Raw genomic sequence first — 15,946 nt, 5'->3', positions numbered from 1 at the left:
AGACATTTCTTAATAAATTCATAAATACATTTATTATCATAAATACACTTGCTATTATTGAAATTAATTACTTGAGCATATAACAAAGACCAGCATTAAGCATCAAGTAATAACAGCAGCAATCCTTGTACATGGTTATCCTGAGTAGAGAATGAAAATAATGAAGGACTTTTATGTCCCTATAATTTATCATGGGTTATTTTTTTCAGTTGGGTCATTTGTTTTGGTGGAAGCACCAATTCAAAGAGAGCTCCTCCCTAAATGCATGTCGGACTCGCGAACGTCACGGTCAGCGTTTAGTCTTCGGCATTTTGGAACGCTTCTACCGTTAGTACCGCGAAATGGGTTTAAAAAGTGCAGTCTGAGCCAGGTCATCGGATTGTTAGAGAAGGGGGATGTTGTCACGCGTGCGACAATGGTGTCACGAGTAGTGGCAGCCCGGCGACGGCGGTCACCTCCCCGGGGTGGCCCCACGCCACCACCCCTGGCGGCCGTCATTTCGAGTAAGGAGACGTGGACGGAATCGAAGTGAACGTGCAAGGAGCCAGCCGAAAAGAGGCGCTCGATGCCACGACTCTTTTAACGCGCCAAGCGGAATTATCTTTCTTCCGCACCACGATTTTGAGAGAAAGTTTGCTTGGATAGCAGAGTCGTCAGTCGTTCCATTAGTAGCGGTCTTCATTTCAGTATCAGTCTGTGGAGTAACCACTTTAGTTAAAGAAGAAATAATCTATCTTTAGTCAAAAGGGAAATAAAGATGTAAATCAGTCGTTTTTCAAAAATCGTCATCGTCACAATGTCGAATCTGATATTTTGTCAGTATAAGGGTAGGAAATCGTCAGCGAAGGATTTTGGGTCATTAGAGAAATAGTCTTTCTGCTGTTCGTAAACAACATAATGGTAGCAAGTAAACAAAAAACAACACAAGTTCCGAATTAAACATATAAACAACTGGAACTCTACAATTCTTCATGTTTAAATAAGTTAAAATGCGTTAAATATTGATGAAAACGTTATGTATACGAAAGTGAATAAATTAAATAGTTCACCCGTTCAAATGTATTTTTGCCCAAGTGATTACTATGATGAATAGATATGATGAGTATCTCGAGAAAGTTTCAACACTTTCTTTGCCCTCTGCTAAGTACCATCAATTTGCTTTGGAAGGGGCGTAAGCTCTGTAGGCTTGGGACTGTGGGTCCCATCCCGCCGTACTCCTTCTGGAGTAATGGTTCTCTTTGCCATAGGACGCTCCACCATAGCCAGTCGAACCGTAATCCATAGTTGGGCTGCTATATTCATAACCGTGCTGCTGCTGAGGTTTGCAGAACCTTAGGAATCCAAGGATCGTTGGAAAGAATACAGCGAATAGTATTAGGATCTTCTTAATGATGAGTACACTGAACAAGATCGGAATCAACAAGGCCTTGAGCTTAATAAACTTGACCAGCATCAACAAAGGCACCAGCAGAGCTAGCTTCTTCTTCTTGCCCCGAGCCTCTGTAAGAAAAAAATAATTATAAGTGCCATTCGTATGCAAGGTTAAACATGACAATTTTATATTTGAATGATAAGTCCAAGTAAATTAATAGCACAAAGAGAATAATTTTTGTTATTACGAGTTACATTAGGCAGCGTGTATCGTCAGGCTCACTAGGGTGAGGGTTGATAATGAAAACCCTTGTCATTCAGAAAATTTAAACTTGCGCTGTTATACCTAAAGTGAGTATTATCAGTTTGGTGTAAGCACATTCTAATATCCTACATCGACGTCAATGCGTAAATTTTCTTTTAAGAAATTTCATCTATGCATGGAAATATTGTACCTTCAGATTTGCTTGGTAATTAATTGAGGTAGGAAATTACAACTTAACCTTATTCATACAATGCAACGTAAAATTCACATTTAAAGTTTCAAAATTAGGATTTAGGGCGAAAATATGCTATTAACATCCCTAAATTGATGAAAATAAAAGTAAATAAAAAAAACAGCAACAGCATGTGTTGAATTGGCAACAATTTTCCAATAAAGTTAACTGGTAATTACTTCATATTACATATGTTTCGTCGAACAATTTGGGAATGGAATTTTAGCAACAAAATTCTTATCCGACTTTGGTAATATAAATAAAATATTGCATTACTGTCCCTTTCCGTAATTTCCTACTTGATTTTCCCTTTAATTACTAGACAAGACGTACATAATTGTTTCAAGTAAATTTACGCCAGAGATCGGACTTTAATCGGCCTGAGAGGACACTTCCGATTGAAAGCAAAGTTGAGGTAGCGTTTCGTATTAACCTTTCAAACAGTAATGAGTTATGATGAGAGAAGATCGAGAGCCCTAACGAAACCTTCCCAAGCTATAGCTCTCTGAATAATTTTCCCCCAGTATGGAAAAGATTTGTTTTCCTTTCCTTAGGGAATATATTCCCGTTTTTCGTGAACTCATAGTCTTTCAGCAGCCGCAAATAATCTTATAACTGCCCATCACTATTTTACTGCACCTAAATAAACAAAAACTTAATCTAATAAATATATTTTCAGCGACAAAAAATGTCCCTTCCAATTTTTACATAATTAGCATTAAAAATGAGTTAACGGCTCTCGTTTCTCTATCTTTCAAATGAAGGTGATTTTTTGGTAATGAAGGAGCCTCTCATCTGAGCACCAAAAACCCCAACTACCTCGCGAATGTCAGGCGAGGGCGCGTGTATACGTTTAGCCAATGTCTACTTTCCCCAAAATGTACTAATTTTCTACGGGATAAGTAATCGAATTTTCAACATGCTACGAGGAATGAGGTTATTTTTCAAATTAAACTGATCTCCATAAAAACCGATTTCACGATAATACAAAACACTGATGCCTGAGGCAGAATTCGAACCAAGGACTTCGCCGGCGGTATGCATTCATACACCTCGACCAGGGTCGATTCGTCAATCGCATTCGTAACTGACAGCTGCTAAAGGGGAATTAGTGATAACGATCTTGTATGTCCCATACCGTAATGACAGAGAGCAAACAAGTCGGAAAATCGAGGACAGTTATTCGAGTGGCGCTGTAATAAACAAACTAAATTTGACATGAACCAAAACTATTTTCATGACTACTGTTTTTTCTACAAAAATTTTAAAATTGAAACTAATCGTACAAATTTAGAGCATGTAGAGCACCCTACAGAGTTTAGTTTTATGCTCGGGGGACAGGGCGAATAAATAACTAGTGCCGGGCAAATAAATAATTTTAACATTGAACTTCATTCAAGTAAAATATATTCCGCAAGCGGGGGTGGGAATGATTCCTATTGTCCCTCGAATCCACCAGTGGCCTGGGGAAAATTTTGGTGGGATCGCAACCAAGGATAACTGAACCACCGACACATGCCCGAATAGAGATATCAAAATGCACCTATGAGTGTCATCCTCACCTTCGAAGAGGTCTCCCTTCTCCGGCGCGTCCTCATCGATGAGCCTCGCCGAACCCTGCCCGTCTCCTCCCACCCTGAAAGCCACTGCGTGCGAGTTGGCGAACCTCTCCATTTCCCTCATGCCGAAGCGCGCCAGGCGCTCCAACTCGTACGAGTCGCCCCTCTGGTCGTCCTCCGTTGCTCCCGAGGGGAAGATCCGCTCCCGAGAGGACTGCGCCGACCGCACCAGGTGCACCGAGTCCGAGAGGACTATCCTCGAGGCGGCCGACTCATCGTCGGGGGACGCGAGGCGGTGCACGAACCTCAGGGCGCGGAATTTGACGCAGGGGAAAAAGGAGTCGGCGGCTCCCGAGGCCCTGGCGCACTGCTCCCGCGCCCCGTCGAGGTAAGAGTCACCGAAGAACTCGCGGGAGTCCGTGGAGAGGGAGCGGCCGATGCTAGCGTTGATGGCTCCGTCGACGACCGAGACGATTCCGTTGAGCGCGTCCTCGACCGCGGCGGAGCGATCCGGGAAAGCGAACCCACTAGTCGCCACGAGGAACAGCAGCGCGGCCAGCAGAGCCGGCGCCGCGGATCTGTCGTGCCCCAACATGTTCTCGCGGAATGCAACAGAGATGTGCGGCGGTTGCCTTCTTTTTTTTCTTTTTCTTGAAGTGATATCCCTATTTATTCCACCTTCCTATCCCTCAAGTGCTCAAGTGCGAACTGTCTCCTTCCCACTCGGACGCCTTCGACTTTTATACTGCTTTAAAGGATCCGGCGGGTGGTCCCCCCGTCCCCTCTTTCCCAGCCTCCCGTCCCCCGCGCCCTACTCCTCCTCCTCCTAACTCCTCCGCCCAAAGATACCAACACCTCTCCGATGCCGCCACACCCTGGCAAGAGCCCCTCTCCCTCACCATGCTCGGTGGCGGGAAAAAAAACAGGGTCACGTAAGAAGGTCAGAACACAGCAGCGCCCTTGAACTTGCGGTGCGAGGGAGTGAGGGGAGGGGAACGGAGGCAGAGGTAAAGAGTGAAGGGGGGCGAGAGGGAGAATGAAGTGCATGGGAGTATCCTCGCTCAATAGCAGTCACATTAAGCACCAAGCGTGCTGGCAATCAACGGCATTGTTTTCCTCTGAGGACCGCACGTGGAAATTCCACCGTCAAAGTCTAGATCCGCTAAGTAGAACACCGGTGGTGATAAGAATTGTTTCCTGTGTTTTAGAATCAGGGACGGGTCAGGGTGGTGTGGCTTCTGTGAGGGTTATTCGCGATCCTCGCTAAAGATACCTATTTCTGGTGGAAAATGTAAAGAATTTCTATGGCGTAGGGAAAGGGACTATTTTTTGGTTTGCATTCATGAATTTTCGTCTATTCGGTGATTCTACAGAATGAGGCCAACTTTTCTTTATTTTTTCATTTCAACATAATAGTACAAAAACTATTTATTTCAAAATTCGTACTAAAATTTTACGAAAAACGAAACATTCGGTAAAAACGACAAACTCATGAATTTGATAAGTTTTATCAGTTCTGCCACAGTAATATGGATCTTTAAATCACCTAATCTTTGGAAACAGTGCTACCATGTACAAAGATTACAATCGTGGATGTGTTTCGTGCACGAGGTAAATGCCGCAGTACATGATTTTTACCACATTGGCCATACACGTATTACGATTTATCGATTCATCAACTTTATTTTAGAAATAAATGATAAGGTTTCATTCCAAGTCCATTAATAACTTATATGCACCCTGCAATTTATGAGTAATTTTAAAACATACTGATTTACAAACTTTCTTTTACTAAGGCTGAAGATTCGAAATTAATGATTAATAAGCGAAATAAGAATTTTAAGTTTAGCGTTCAAGTTATCTTAAAAATTTATCACGCCGCAAAAACTGTTCCACAAAGAAAATAAATTCTTAAATACCCTTTCAGTTTTCTTAGATATTTGTAAATCTATTTTTATTTTTTCCGCGGTCATTTCTAAACAAGCTTAACCGGAAGAAAATTTGGTGTCATACGTTTACATATTGTCAAATATTTCAATTAAAGATGTATTTTTAGCACCGTGCAAGCTACTGCTAGGGTGTGTGGCAAGGGGTGAATATACACCAGACTAATTATGACCCGAATATGACCCTTCCGCGGTCGCACCCAGCCATCTCGAAGACTGTCGGCGCATACTTAGCAGCCTGGGAGCAAGAATTACGTACACCTGAATGCTAGTATTGACGAAGAAATGGCACTGCGGTCGGGCAATATTATTCTGATCCCTTATCGTTCGTGGAAAAAATGGCATCTTAAATCTATCTGTTCTACACTTGAGCTCTCTAATTTTACTAACATGATCTCGTCTACCGAAGTACGATAGGGGTAATAATACATGTTCAATATCACTGCTAAAGATACCTCTTTCTAATTTATGCAAGAGCTTCCATCTGTAATTTAAACTTCGCTCCGTGAGGGATTCCCAGCCTAGCTGCTCTAATATTTTGGATACGCTACTAAGTTTATCACAGCAACGTTTTACAAATCTAGCTGCGCTACGCTGCTCGAGATTCAATTCGACAATTAATCCAACTTCGTGAGGATCCCATTGACTTGCAGCATATTCTAAATGAGGCATAACCAACGACATATGCGTAACATTTCTCTTTGACCTTTTCATCACATTTACCGAGTACTCTTCTAATAAATCCTAATTTTTTGTTAACTATTATATATAAATATATAATTGTATATATATATATATTTATATATATGTTTATATATTCTATGATAGCGAAGTAAAACTAAAACCCATGTAATTTTAGCAATATTATTATTATCTGGTAATCTACCATTTGATAGGGAACATGATTATCCATTGGGTAGAGTGCTGGGCTACTGATCGGAGGGCCCAGGTTCGATTCCAGTTGAGGCATTTCGGGATCCCTGAAATTCACTCAAGCTATGTGATTTTTGAGGAACCAGAACTTCCTGGGAAACCACAAGCGACGCGGCACTAGCCTCCCTACCCTAATGTGTGAAGTTCACACGCTGTCGGGCATAGTAAATGGAAATTAGGTGGCATTACTTGCTGATTTGCATAGCATTTGTCACTCAAATGCCGCCACACCCTGAATGTATTACGAACGCTCTACCCTCATCTATTGAAAAATTGGTGGATAATTGTGGTTACCGTTTAACATAGTTTTGGATGGACATAAACTTTTCCATAAACACCCCTCCATTTCTTAGCCTCGCCGAAAAGACGGCCTGACATCATACTACAATATACCCTTCTTCTATTCAGGTTACTTCTTTCCTAATCTTACTCCGTCTGATATGTCTTTACTTTTCCTGCCCTTTCTGGCCTGCGTAAAGTCCTCCACACTATCACAGACTGTAATATTCATTCCCCTATCAAAATGCTCTTCATTCACCTTTCCTGCCGCATTTGGATTTCTCCCAACAATCCTCTCTTATTCCCTGCCAACCCGAGTACTTGTTCGTTCGTGTACCATTCCGCCGAATATACTTTTTCCATCCGTAGTAATAATAATTTAGGGAAAATATTTCATCTCAGCAGATATGGCAACAAATTTCAATTCGTGTGTGAGTTCCTTATTGCCTCAATTTCTTGCGCAATTTAAATAATTACATTGCTTCGCTATTATCTTATTATTCATTTTCCGTGTGTCATATCCTTCAAGAGCGTGCTGATTTTAAAAGACGCCAGCAGCGAAAATCTGTTCGAAATTCTGAGAAAAGACACCCACGTCATTGTGCATCGAATCAAGCCGACAAGCACCTCACCGTGACTCTCCCTTAAATGTTTCCCTAATTTCGGAAGAAATAATCGCTGCGTCCCAGCTTCAACGGGAGAGTAGGACCGGTAACAAAGGCGGACCCTGAGGACTGCGCTAAAAAAATAATGCCGAAACCAACTCCTACCGCAACCGACGGTTTTAAAAAAAAATTATAATAAATCCCGGAAATTGTTTTTCTGCCCTCATTTTTTTCCTCGCACCCCGAGGTTCCCACATGCGTAGATTATATAGGCGTGCACGAGCGCCCGTATTAATTTCGGGGGTTCCTTTAAACACCCCCCCCTCCCGCGGTTTTTCCTCTTCCTCGCGGCGGGACGGGGCTCCCCCTCGAGAACACGCGTGCGTTATCGCCGTGCCGCGATCGCCCCCACTCTTCCTTTCCCACGCCTAAGCCCGTCCCCCCGCCCCACTCCTCCCTCGTACCTTTTTATTGCACGTTTTTTCTGTCCCCGCTCCCCCTAATCCCACGATCTCCTTTTTTTCTTCTCTCCCTTCCCCCTCGGTCAATTCCCGGCAAATGCCGATGCGCCACCCCCGTTTGAGCGTGGCGGAGAGGGCGGGGGGCGGTGGAAAGGAGTCGTTGCCCGCCCCCTTAGCCCAATCCTCCTCCTTCGGTGGACAGTCACAGTGGGTGTGTGGGGGGAGGCGGCGACCCTCCCACCCACGGGCACGCTCTTCTTCCGCGCCTCACTTTCTTCTCGTTCTCGCTTCCTTTCCCTACTCCATTGCGTCGGGAAAAGAATTAGTTCTCCGTGCCCACCCCTTCCTCTCATTTACGAGGTTAAGTGGCAGAGGAGAGACTCTTTATCCCAAACCACTGAATAATTTCAATTGTTATTCTTCCTCTCTCTAACATTCGTCCATTCAGGGTCGTCTCTCGAGGGATGTTGAGGTGTGGTTACGAGGGGGCGCGACCGATAGCCGAGGTCATGCGCACCATTAGGGATGGATTTTATTTATTTTTTAGTACCCTGCAAGCCAATGCTAGGGTGTGTGGCAGGGAGTGAATACACACCAGACTAATTTTTACCCGAATATGACCCTACCGCGGTCGAACAATGTTATTCTGATCCCTTATCGTTCGTGGAAAAAATAGCATCTTAAATCTATCTTTTCTACACTTGATCTCTCTAATTTTATTGACATGAACTCTCCTACCCTAATGCGATGGGGTAAATAATACATTTTCAACATGGATGGAGGTGGTAGGATACTCAGGAAATCGGTGGAGAGAAATCCAGCGTCGGCATTTGCCAGCTGCATTATTAATGAACGGCGCCAACACCGTGGATCCGAACAAGGATCCACAATTTAACGCCCCATCCGATGGACAGCGTACTATACTTGAAGTGCTCTTATGGCATCCCTTGCAGGGATCGGGGTACCATAGAAATATTCTGCCACATCCAGAATTCGAACTCGAACCCACAGAGTGAGAAACCAGTACACTGACCACCAACTCCATCCATAATAATCCAATCCGTCCTGCTTCGGAAGGATGTGGGAGGAGAGACCGAGTGCACTTTCTTCTGAAAACCCAAATTCCAGAATTTAAATTAAATATCCAGATCAAACTTAAGATTTAGTATCGTAAAAAACCTATGATACATACATCACTTTGAATGCAGCAGAGTTAGCGCAGTTAAAGAATCCGTCTGATTGATTAGCACATACGGACTACGAAGGAAAATTAAACCATTCCTACTAGAAACTTCCTAGGAATCCGTCGCTCCCATCACTCGCCTATCCTCCGAACGCAATATCCCCAGTGACTTTTCTTCAGTGAGTTTTTCTCTACTATAAGTAATGTTAAATGTCAAGGATTTCCTAAGTCACTCAAATCCATTCTTTGCCAAACTACAATCAAACAGACGATTCAAATCAACAACACTCGAACGTTTCAGCTTGATTCAAATGAAAATTTTTCCAATCCTCCCAAAAAAACTGCGTTTACAGTTTAAGCTCTTTTTTACTCGCAAAATGCTCGCAGTTGCGAGCGATTTTCTTCGTATCTGAGACCACCTGACTTTCTCGCTCCCTCCCCCCCCTCCCACCTCCACACTTACACACGCCTCAAACTGCACCCACCATACTTCCTTTCTTCAAAGTCCCGTCTCATCCTCTCCTCCCACTCTCAATATGCCCGCAGTCCCCAATCATATTTCCACCCTCCTCGCCTTCCGGCGTCTCTCCGCCTCCCTCTTGACTCTTTCCTACCTACCCACCCGTCATTCGTACACAACGTACCCCTCCCCCTTCCCATGCGCCCGTAGAATCGAGGTCAGTGGTCCCATCTTCTCCATCATAGGAGCGTGGGTTGAAAATATACAATAAGGTGACTCAAACATTGCATTAAAAGTGTGCCCATAAAATACCTGCCGCCAATAGTAATCCTTGTCGCATAAGGTTATTTTTCCATGGGTTTCGATGTACACTGCCGGCAGGAATCTCTATTTCTAACGGGTTGGAGCTCTTAACAGTAAGTCCTCTTCGCGTTGAAAAAAGATTCGTGCCGCAAATATCCACATTAATGTTTTATTCTCTTCCTCAGCAATTGTACGACGAGCTTAGAGAGTGAGAGATGATACTTGTAAAATTGCACATGTAAAAGATCGCTCTGGGTTATTAAACCGACTATTGGTTTGCAGAAGCTTTCCGAGGTGCTCTGTGTATCTTTTCAATTCTCTATAGTTCGTCTTGCCGAATTTTCCTATCGCCTGCTCTTCATAATTTACCCTTGGCCTCCTCCTGTGATTCTCCTCTAATGTTTTTTCTTCAGCTGTGGTCTTCATCATCGATATAGTATGCATCTGGATGTCTGCAGTCTTATTTTCAGTATGTCCCTATTCTTCTTTCCCTATTGTTCCACTTCGTCCTCAGACTCCATCCACCCTTCGAAGTACTGCTTCTCTTGTTTCTCTATTTTTCAGCAGAATATTTCCATCGCTTTCAGTATTCTTTTCCCTGCTTTCCCTTTTGTCCGTCTGTCACGACTGTGGAAAAGTACACTCCTCGCATAAGTTTGAATGAACTGCTTCCTTACGCCTACACTGGTACTTACACCTGTATAGCCGCTCGTTGTTGTTTCATCCTGTAGAAAATTTTCTCCCCCATAGCTAGTCTGCTTTACTATATCTCATTTGCCTCTTCCAATGCCAGTCTTCCTGCATAAATGGCAAATTTCTTCCATTTTATCTTCCCATTGTCAATTTAAAAGGCATACATATTGAAGAGACAGTACTGAGAGAAGTATCCAAATGTTATCTCAAGATTATTACGCGATCATCACATGCGAAACTGTCCAGGAATTCTTCCTTTTTTTCTCACTCATAAAGACTTATTTAAATAATATATTTTCCGCTGGAGGATTTAGTGGTAATCACAGGCTAAGCAAAAGCAGCGGGTTTGAATAATGGACAATGTGCTTTGAATGTCCTGTAATACTGCTCCGAATGCCATGTTGTTTAACCCAAATTAGCTTAAACAGGATTTCCTATGTTGTGTGGAATGAAAATAGAGATTATCTCTTTTGTTAAAAGAGAAAAAAACCATAAACTTTTCTAAATTAAAATAGCCTACACTTTTAAGAAGAAGAAAATCGCAGAAAAATATTTCATAAAAATCTTGGGTAAACTTTTTTCAGTTCTTTTCGTAATCAAACAATAATTACATTTGCCTAGCCATGACAACGACGGTAGATTTTCAGGGGAAATGCGATCGATAATGATTTCTGAATAAATTTTAATTTGCAAAATTAGGTGAAGTTGTAAACATCTTAACAAATACCATTATTTGTAATGCTTCTAATTTTATGCTGTACTTGAATCTATGATGAGGAAAAATGTCATCTGTAACAGGAGTCACTCTCTTTCTTTCCTTTCATCGAAAACTAAACCCCAAAAGCAGTCAAAATAATCCCAGGCTTGCCTCCACCGAAGAATAATTGTTCGTCTTATCGAAAACTAACCAAGGTAGCGACAAAGATGGGGCACAGGCCGAAATTTGAAGATTTTCGAAACTAATTTCAGAAAATGGTCAAAATAATCTCTAGCTTGCGTCTACCGAAGAAAATAAAGGGCAAATCAATAGTAAATATTCCGGAGAGACGTCTCACAAACAAGAAAGATTACGTAAAACACTTCAGGCCTGGGTCTTTGCCCCGCTTAGCAGCGGAATTTCTTTTTAGGGTTTTGTGCCAACTAGTCATCATCCTCGACACGCTAGAGTAGGACACTAGTCAATTTCCAACACGCTTAATCTTTCATCTCGGGGTCATCTTTTGCTTTGTCTCCCAAACACACTTAGACTTCATGCTCTAGATTGAGAAGCTCTCTTTTTTTTAGAAAATTTATTTCACTTTCCTCATTTGCCGGCCCCGGTGGCGGCGGGGTAACGTCATCGCCTGCCAACCCACAGGTCATCGGTTCGGTTCCCAGCTAGGTGGGTTTTTCCCCTGCTAGGGCTTGGGTGTTTTTAATTTTTTCTAGTTATTGATTTTAGAGATATGTAATTGTAGTAATTTTGAGGGGAGGCGACCGACAGCTAAGGTCATTTGCGCCGTAGGGGATGGACAGGAAAGGATGAAGGGTGGAGAGAAACCCGGCGTCGGCATTAGCCTACTCTTTACGAAAGTCGCCAAGGGGTTCGCAGTTTCACGTCCCATCCGACGGACGGCGCACTCACTCAAAGTGCCCTCCACAAAGCACCTCAAGTAGGGATCGAGATACCTCTCCACCGCCGGGATTTGAACCCGCGCCCTCAGGGTGGGAAGCCAGTACGTTAGCCCCCGCACCATCTCGATCCGCTAGAGATAGGTATATATATATATATATATATATATATATATATATATATATATATATATATATACATATATTATATATACAGGGTTCGTCCGGAAAATAAGTGTACTGAGCTCAGGAAAAAAAATGTATTACACTTTTACATATCTTAAGCTAATATTCCTCAAAATAGGACCCTTGTGAGTCGATACACTTGTTCCAGCGGCGTTCCCATTCCTGGAACGGTCCCGCGAAGGATCATCGGGAACCTCTCGAAGACACGTCGTCACGGCCTCTTTGACAGCGTCCAAAGTCCCGTATCGCGTTCCTTTCAAACTCCTCTTTATCTTCGGGAACAGAACAGTTCTCTAAAAAATGTGGATCATTTTTGCAGTGATCCGCAAGTTGTGTCGCGATTTCCAAACGATTGAGTCTTTGATCATCACTGAGCACTTTCGGCACCAACTTTGCACAAATTTTTCGCATCTGTAATTGCTCCCTAATAATCTCGTGCACTATTGTTTTTGGCACATTACACTGCTCTGCTATCATCCGAACACTAAGACGACGATCAGAGTTCAGTACATCGCGAACTTTTCGCACATTTTCACCGGTGAGTGTCGTTGATGGGCGTCCAGGCCGTGGTTCGTCGTCGACCTCTTCTCTGCCCTCCACGAACATCTTGTGCCACCGAAAGATCATGTCTCTGGACATGGCTGACTCCCCGTAAGCCTGGTTAATCATACCGACAGTTTCGGTAGACGATTTCCCAAGCTTTACCGCAAATTTGATGGAATAACGCTGCTCCAAAAACTTCGGCATCGCGTTCCGTGACGTGGGTCAAGCGTGGAGGTTCGCGTTAACAGAGCTCCTCACTACACCACAGCTCAGAGCCGACTGCCTTTTTCAGCGTCGCTTGCCAACATACCCCCCTCCAATCGCAGCCCGTCAGAGCGGTGCTGGGCGCGCCTGGAGCGGCGGGAAAAAATCAGTACACTTATTTTCAGGACGAACCCTGTATATATATATATATATATATATATATATATATATATATATATATATATATATCGGACTTACATCCTCACCTCTACATCGGAATTTTCAACAATGTATATATATATATATATGGTATGTTTATATATATATCATTACATTATATAATATATAATTATATATAGAGGCCAAAAGGGCTGTTTTTCGGAAAAATGTGAAATAAATAAATTTAAATTTACTGTCTTAATTTTCGTCCGTTTGTGTACAATACCATTTTATGATTTCTTGGTTAAATGAAGAAGCGATTCTATGGTTTCAGTGTAGCTAAACATTTGGGACATAATCCATGTGAAAAACTCTTCAACTTAAACTATTCAGGAAATTTCTTGAAAAAAAAGTCACGGGTTTCAACTTCGACAAGCCATTTTTTCTCAGTGTGAAATATAACTCAATTCAAATCAAAGTGAAATCGCTATAAACCCGTTGACATTATTATGGACATTTTACACTCCTATTGGATATATCACTGTATGGCTGAAAAAAGAGCTTAATATTGTAATTGAATGCATGAATTTTGCCGCAACCGATGTCCAATCTTACTTTCATCTCAAAGAAGATTATAATCATATTTCAATGAAACAACCTACGCGTAAATTTAAAAATCTATTTGACTCATAAATATTTATTATAATACTGTATATATTTTCTAGTGGCTTAGATCAACTGGGATTCAACACGCTGTCCAACAATATGAACACAAAGTGTGAAACAAGTAAAAACTAGGAAATCACTAGCGACAAGGGCACAAGGACATGTCTTCACGCCATTTTACTCTTGCTACGCAAACATAATTTAAAAATATATGGGAATGAATACTCTTTTACGACAAAAAGGAAATGACTTACTAATTGTTCTTGTATGTCATGTACAGTACTTGTAAGTATGGTACAGTTCAAGACAGATTCATTGATCTGATAGCATAGCACCTTCCGACATCTGTTACTTACGTTAACTTCTAAGTCAGTCAGAAATAGTAAATTATTTAACATAATAATGTATTAATATCTTGATCAAATACATGCTACAATTTAGCAATTAAAAAAACCTTTTCTCTGTAATAGGTTCCGGTTCCAACTTAATTCGGGGAAAATATCACATGACAGCCAATTGTTTTTTGGCTTTTGTCCTTTTTCATAGTGTTTCATAGTACCTCCATATATGTCCGTATAATTCTTCCTCCGCATAAAGTTTATGTTCATATCATTCATCAAGTTTCCGTATGTAACTATAAGGACTATTTAATTATAATAAAATATTCGACTACCTTATGCATTCGGAAAAAAATCGGCATCTTATTTACTAAAATGATTCAATAAGAAAGGAAAAAGAGTTGTTATGATGGTCAAAAGGAGCGCTAGTAAGGATTTTAATGTTAGAAAACTACTATCAGGCTATGCGAGGCTCGTGCATAGGAATAAGCTATAGCACCTATTAAATGTATTTCAAGGTTAAGTCAAAATAAGTAAATGTGCAGTTTCAAAATATGCGCAGAAAGTGTATGCTTTTTATAATTCGACGGGCAATTCTTTTCCGTTCACGTTACCTTGGAAATTGAAGAATTTCACAGAATATTTTGGTCGAAACTTATTCATAAATGCTTTTTTGAAACAATTATTCTTCTTATGTTTACAAGAAGGGGAGATAAATTATCATACGAAGTACCAAAATGCCATAAATTCCACTGAAAGGAAATTTCCCAGTCAATCTACGATATCGAACTTAAATGTTGCGTGTGGCGACTGATGAAATAATTTCGTGTCCTTGAGCACACTTGAACCGTTCCCTCGACGATGCGCACTATTACTTCTAATGTTATCATCGGATTAATTATAACGTTATTGGAAAATTAATTGATGCTTTTTTAAAATTTTATAAAAATATTCTGGGTAATTTTCTTATTTGATACAGTCATGCGTGCGCCGATGACTGTGATTCACGAATTGAAAATCACTATTTAAATCGTTATGGCTGGATTCATATCTCTATCATCATAAATGCTTGAGAGTAAATCTAAACATAACCTCTTTTCAGATTCGTCACGACACACTCTCTACTGGTTTCCTTTCTCGCAGGTCTCCTAAAACTCCTTCGCTCTCTTTCTCTGACGCTCACGCTAATCAAAGTCCTGCATTCCTGGTCACTTAGATAGCCTCCATTTTCCTCTTCTTGAATTTTAAGGTCTACGAGAAATTAACTTTCTCCCTCGACCCCTTTGCATAAGGGGTGATCGAGGATCGGGCAAATGGTTAGCGTGCTTCTTTAGATACGTATGTGTTATTTTGTGGTAAAGCGCATCATGACCTTGTTCCATCTCTTAATCGATGTAGGAATAAAGCAGTCCCCAAAGACACTGATACTACCAGTCGAACGTAGTTGAAATTAGCTCAGGCCTTATTGTTTCATTCTAAATAGGAAAATGATAATATTTTGTCCAAATTTCAATATGTCAGATCATTGTCAAGTCCATGTGGATCGCATTACTTTTCCTATGCACCGAAACTTATGGATTTTGGATGAAAGGAAGATACGGTTATATCCGAAATCCTGGATATTAGGATCTGGATTATCCGGTAATTTTATACATCCTGACTTGAATTATCGGATAAAAACTATGACTCTGCTCCAGCATAGCGGGCAGAAAAATTTACCTCGTCAAATACAGTAGTTTCGAAATATATCTATTTTGTCATCTGATAAGTTATGGCAAGTGTTGCATTGATTTATCATTTCACAAGTGTCTTGTTAACTTGTATACATTTCGATAATTTCGACCTCTAAGAAAGTACCCTTCATCATGTTTAGGAAGTAGACTTGCTTAGATATGAGCGGCATTTTGAAAATGCTAAGCATGCCTTTTCGAGATGTTCATTTGACCTCG

General features: G+C 41.4%; 1 protein-coding gene across 1 annotated transcript; it reads right to left on the bottom strand.

The window, feature by feature from the left end:
* Window positions 1–1,150: 1,150 nt before the first annotated feature.
* Window positions 1,151–4,022, bottom strand: LOC139688081 (uncharacterized). Its single transcript, XM_071585503.1, has 2 exons — window positions 3,431–4,022; window positions 1,151–1,500 (listed from the first exon to the last, which is right to left on the bottom strand). Exons 1-2 carry the CDS (start codon window positions 4,020–4,022, stop codon window positions 1,151–1,153), a joined length of 942 nt encoding a protein of 313 aa, XP_071441604.1.
* Window positions 4,023–15,946: the final 11,924 nt, after the last annotated feature.

This window comes from Hetaerina americana, unplaced genomic scaffold, assembly GCF_022747635.1.
Source record: "Hetaerina americana unplaced genomic scaffold, ioHetAmer1.1.p SCAF_2, whole genome shotgun sequence".
NCBI classification, from domain to species: Eukaryota; Metazoa; Arthropoda; class Insecta; order Odonata; family Calopterygidae; genus Hetaerina; species Hetaerina americana.
This window is presented reverse-complemented; position numbering and strand designations above follow the sequence as displayed.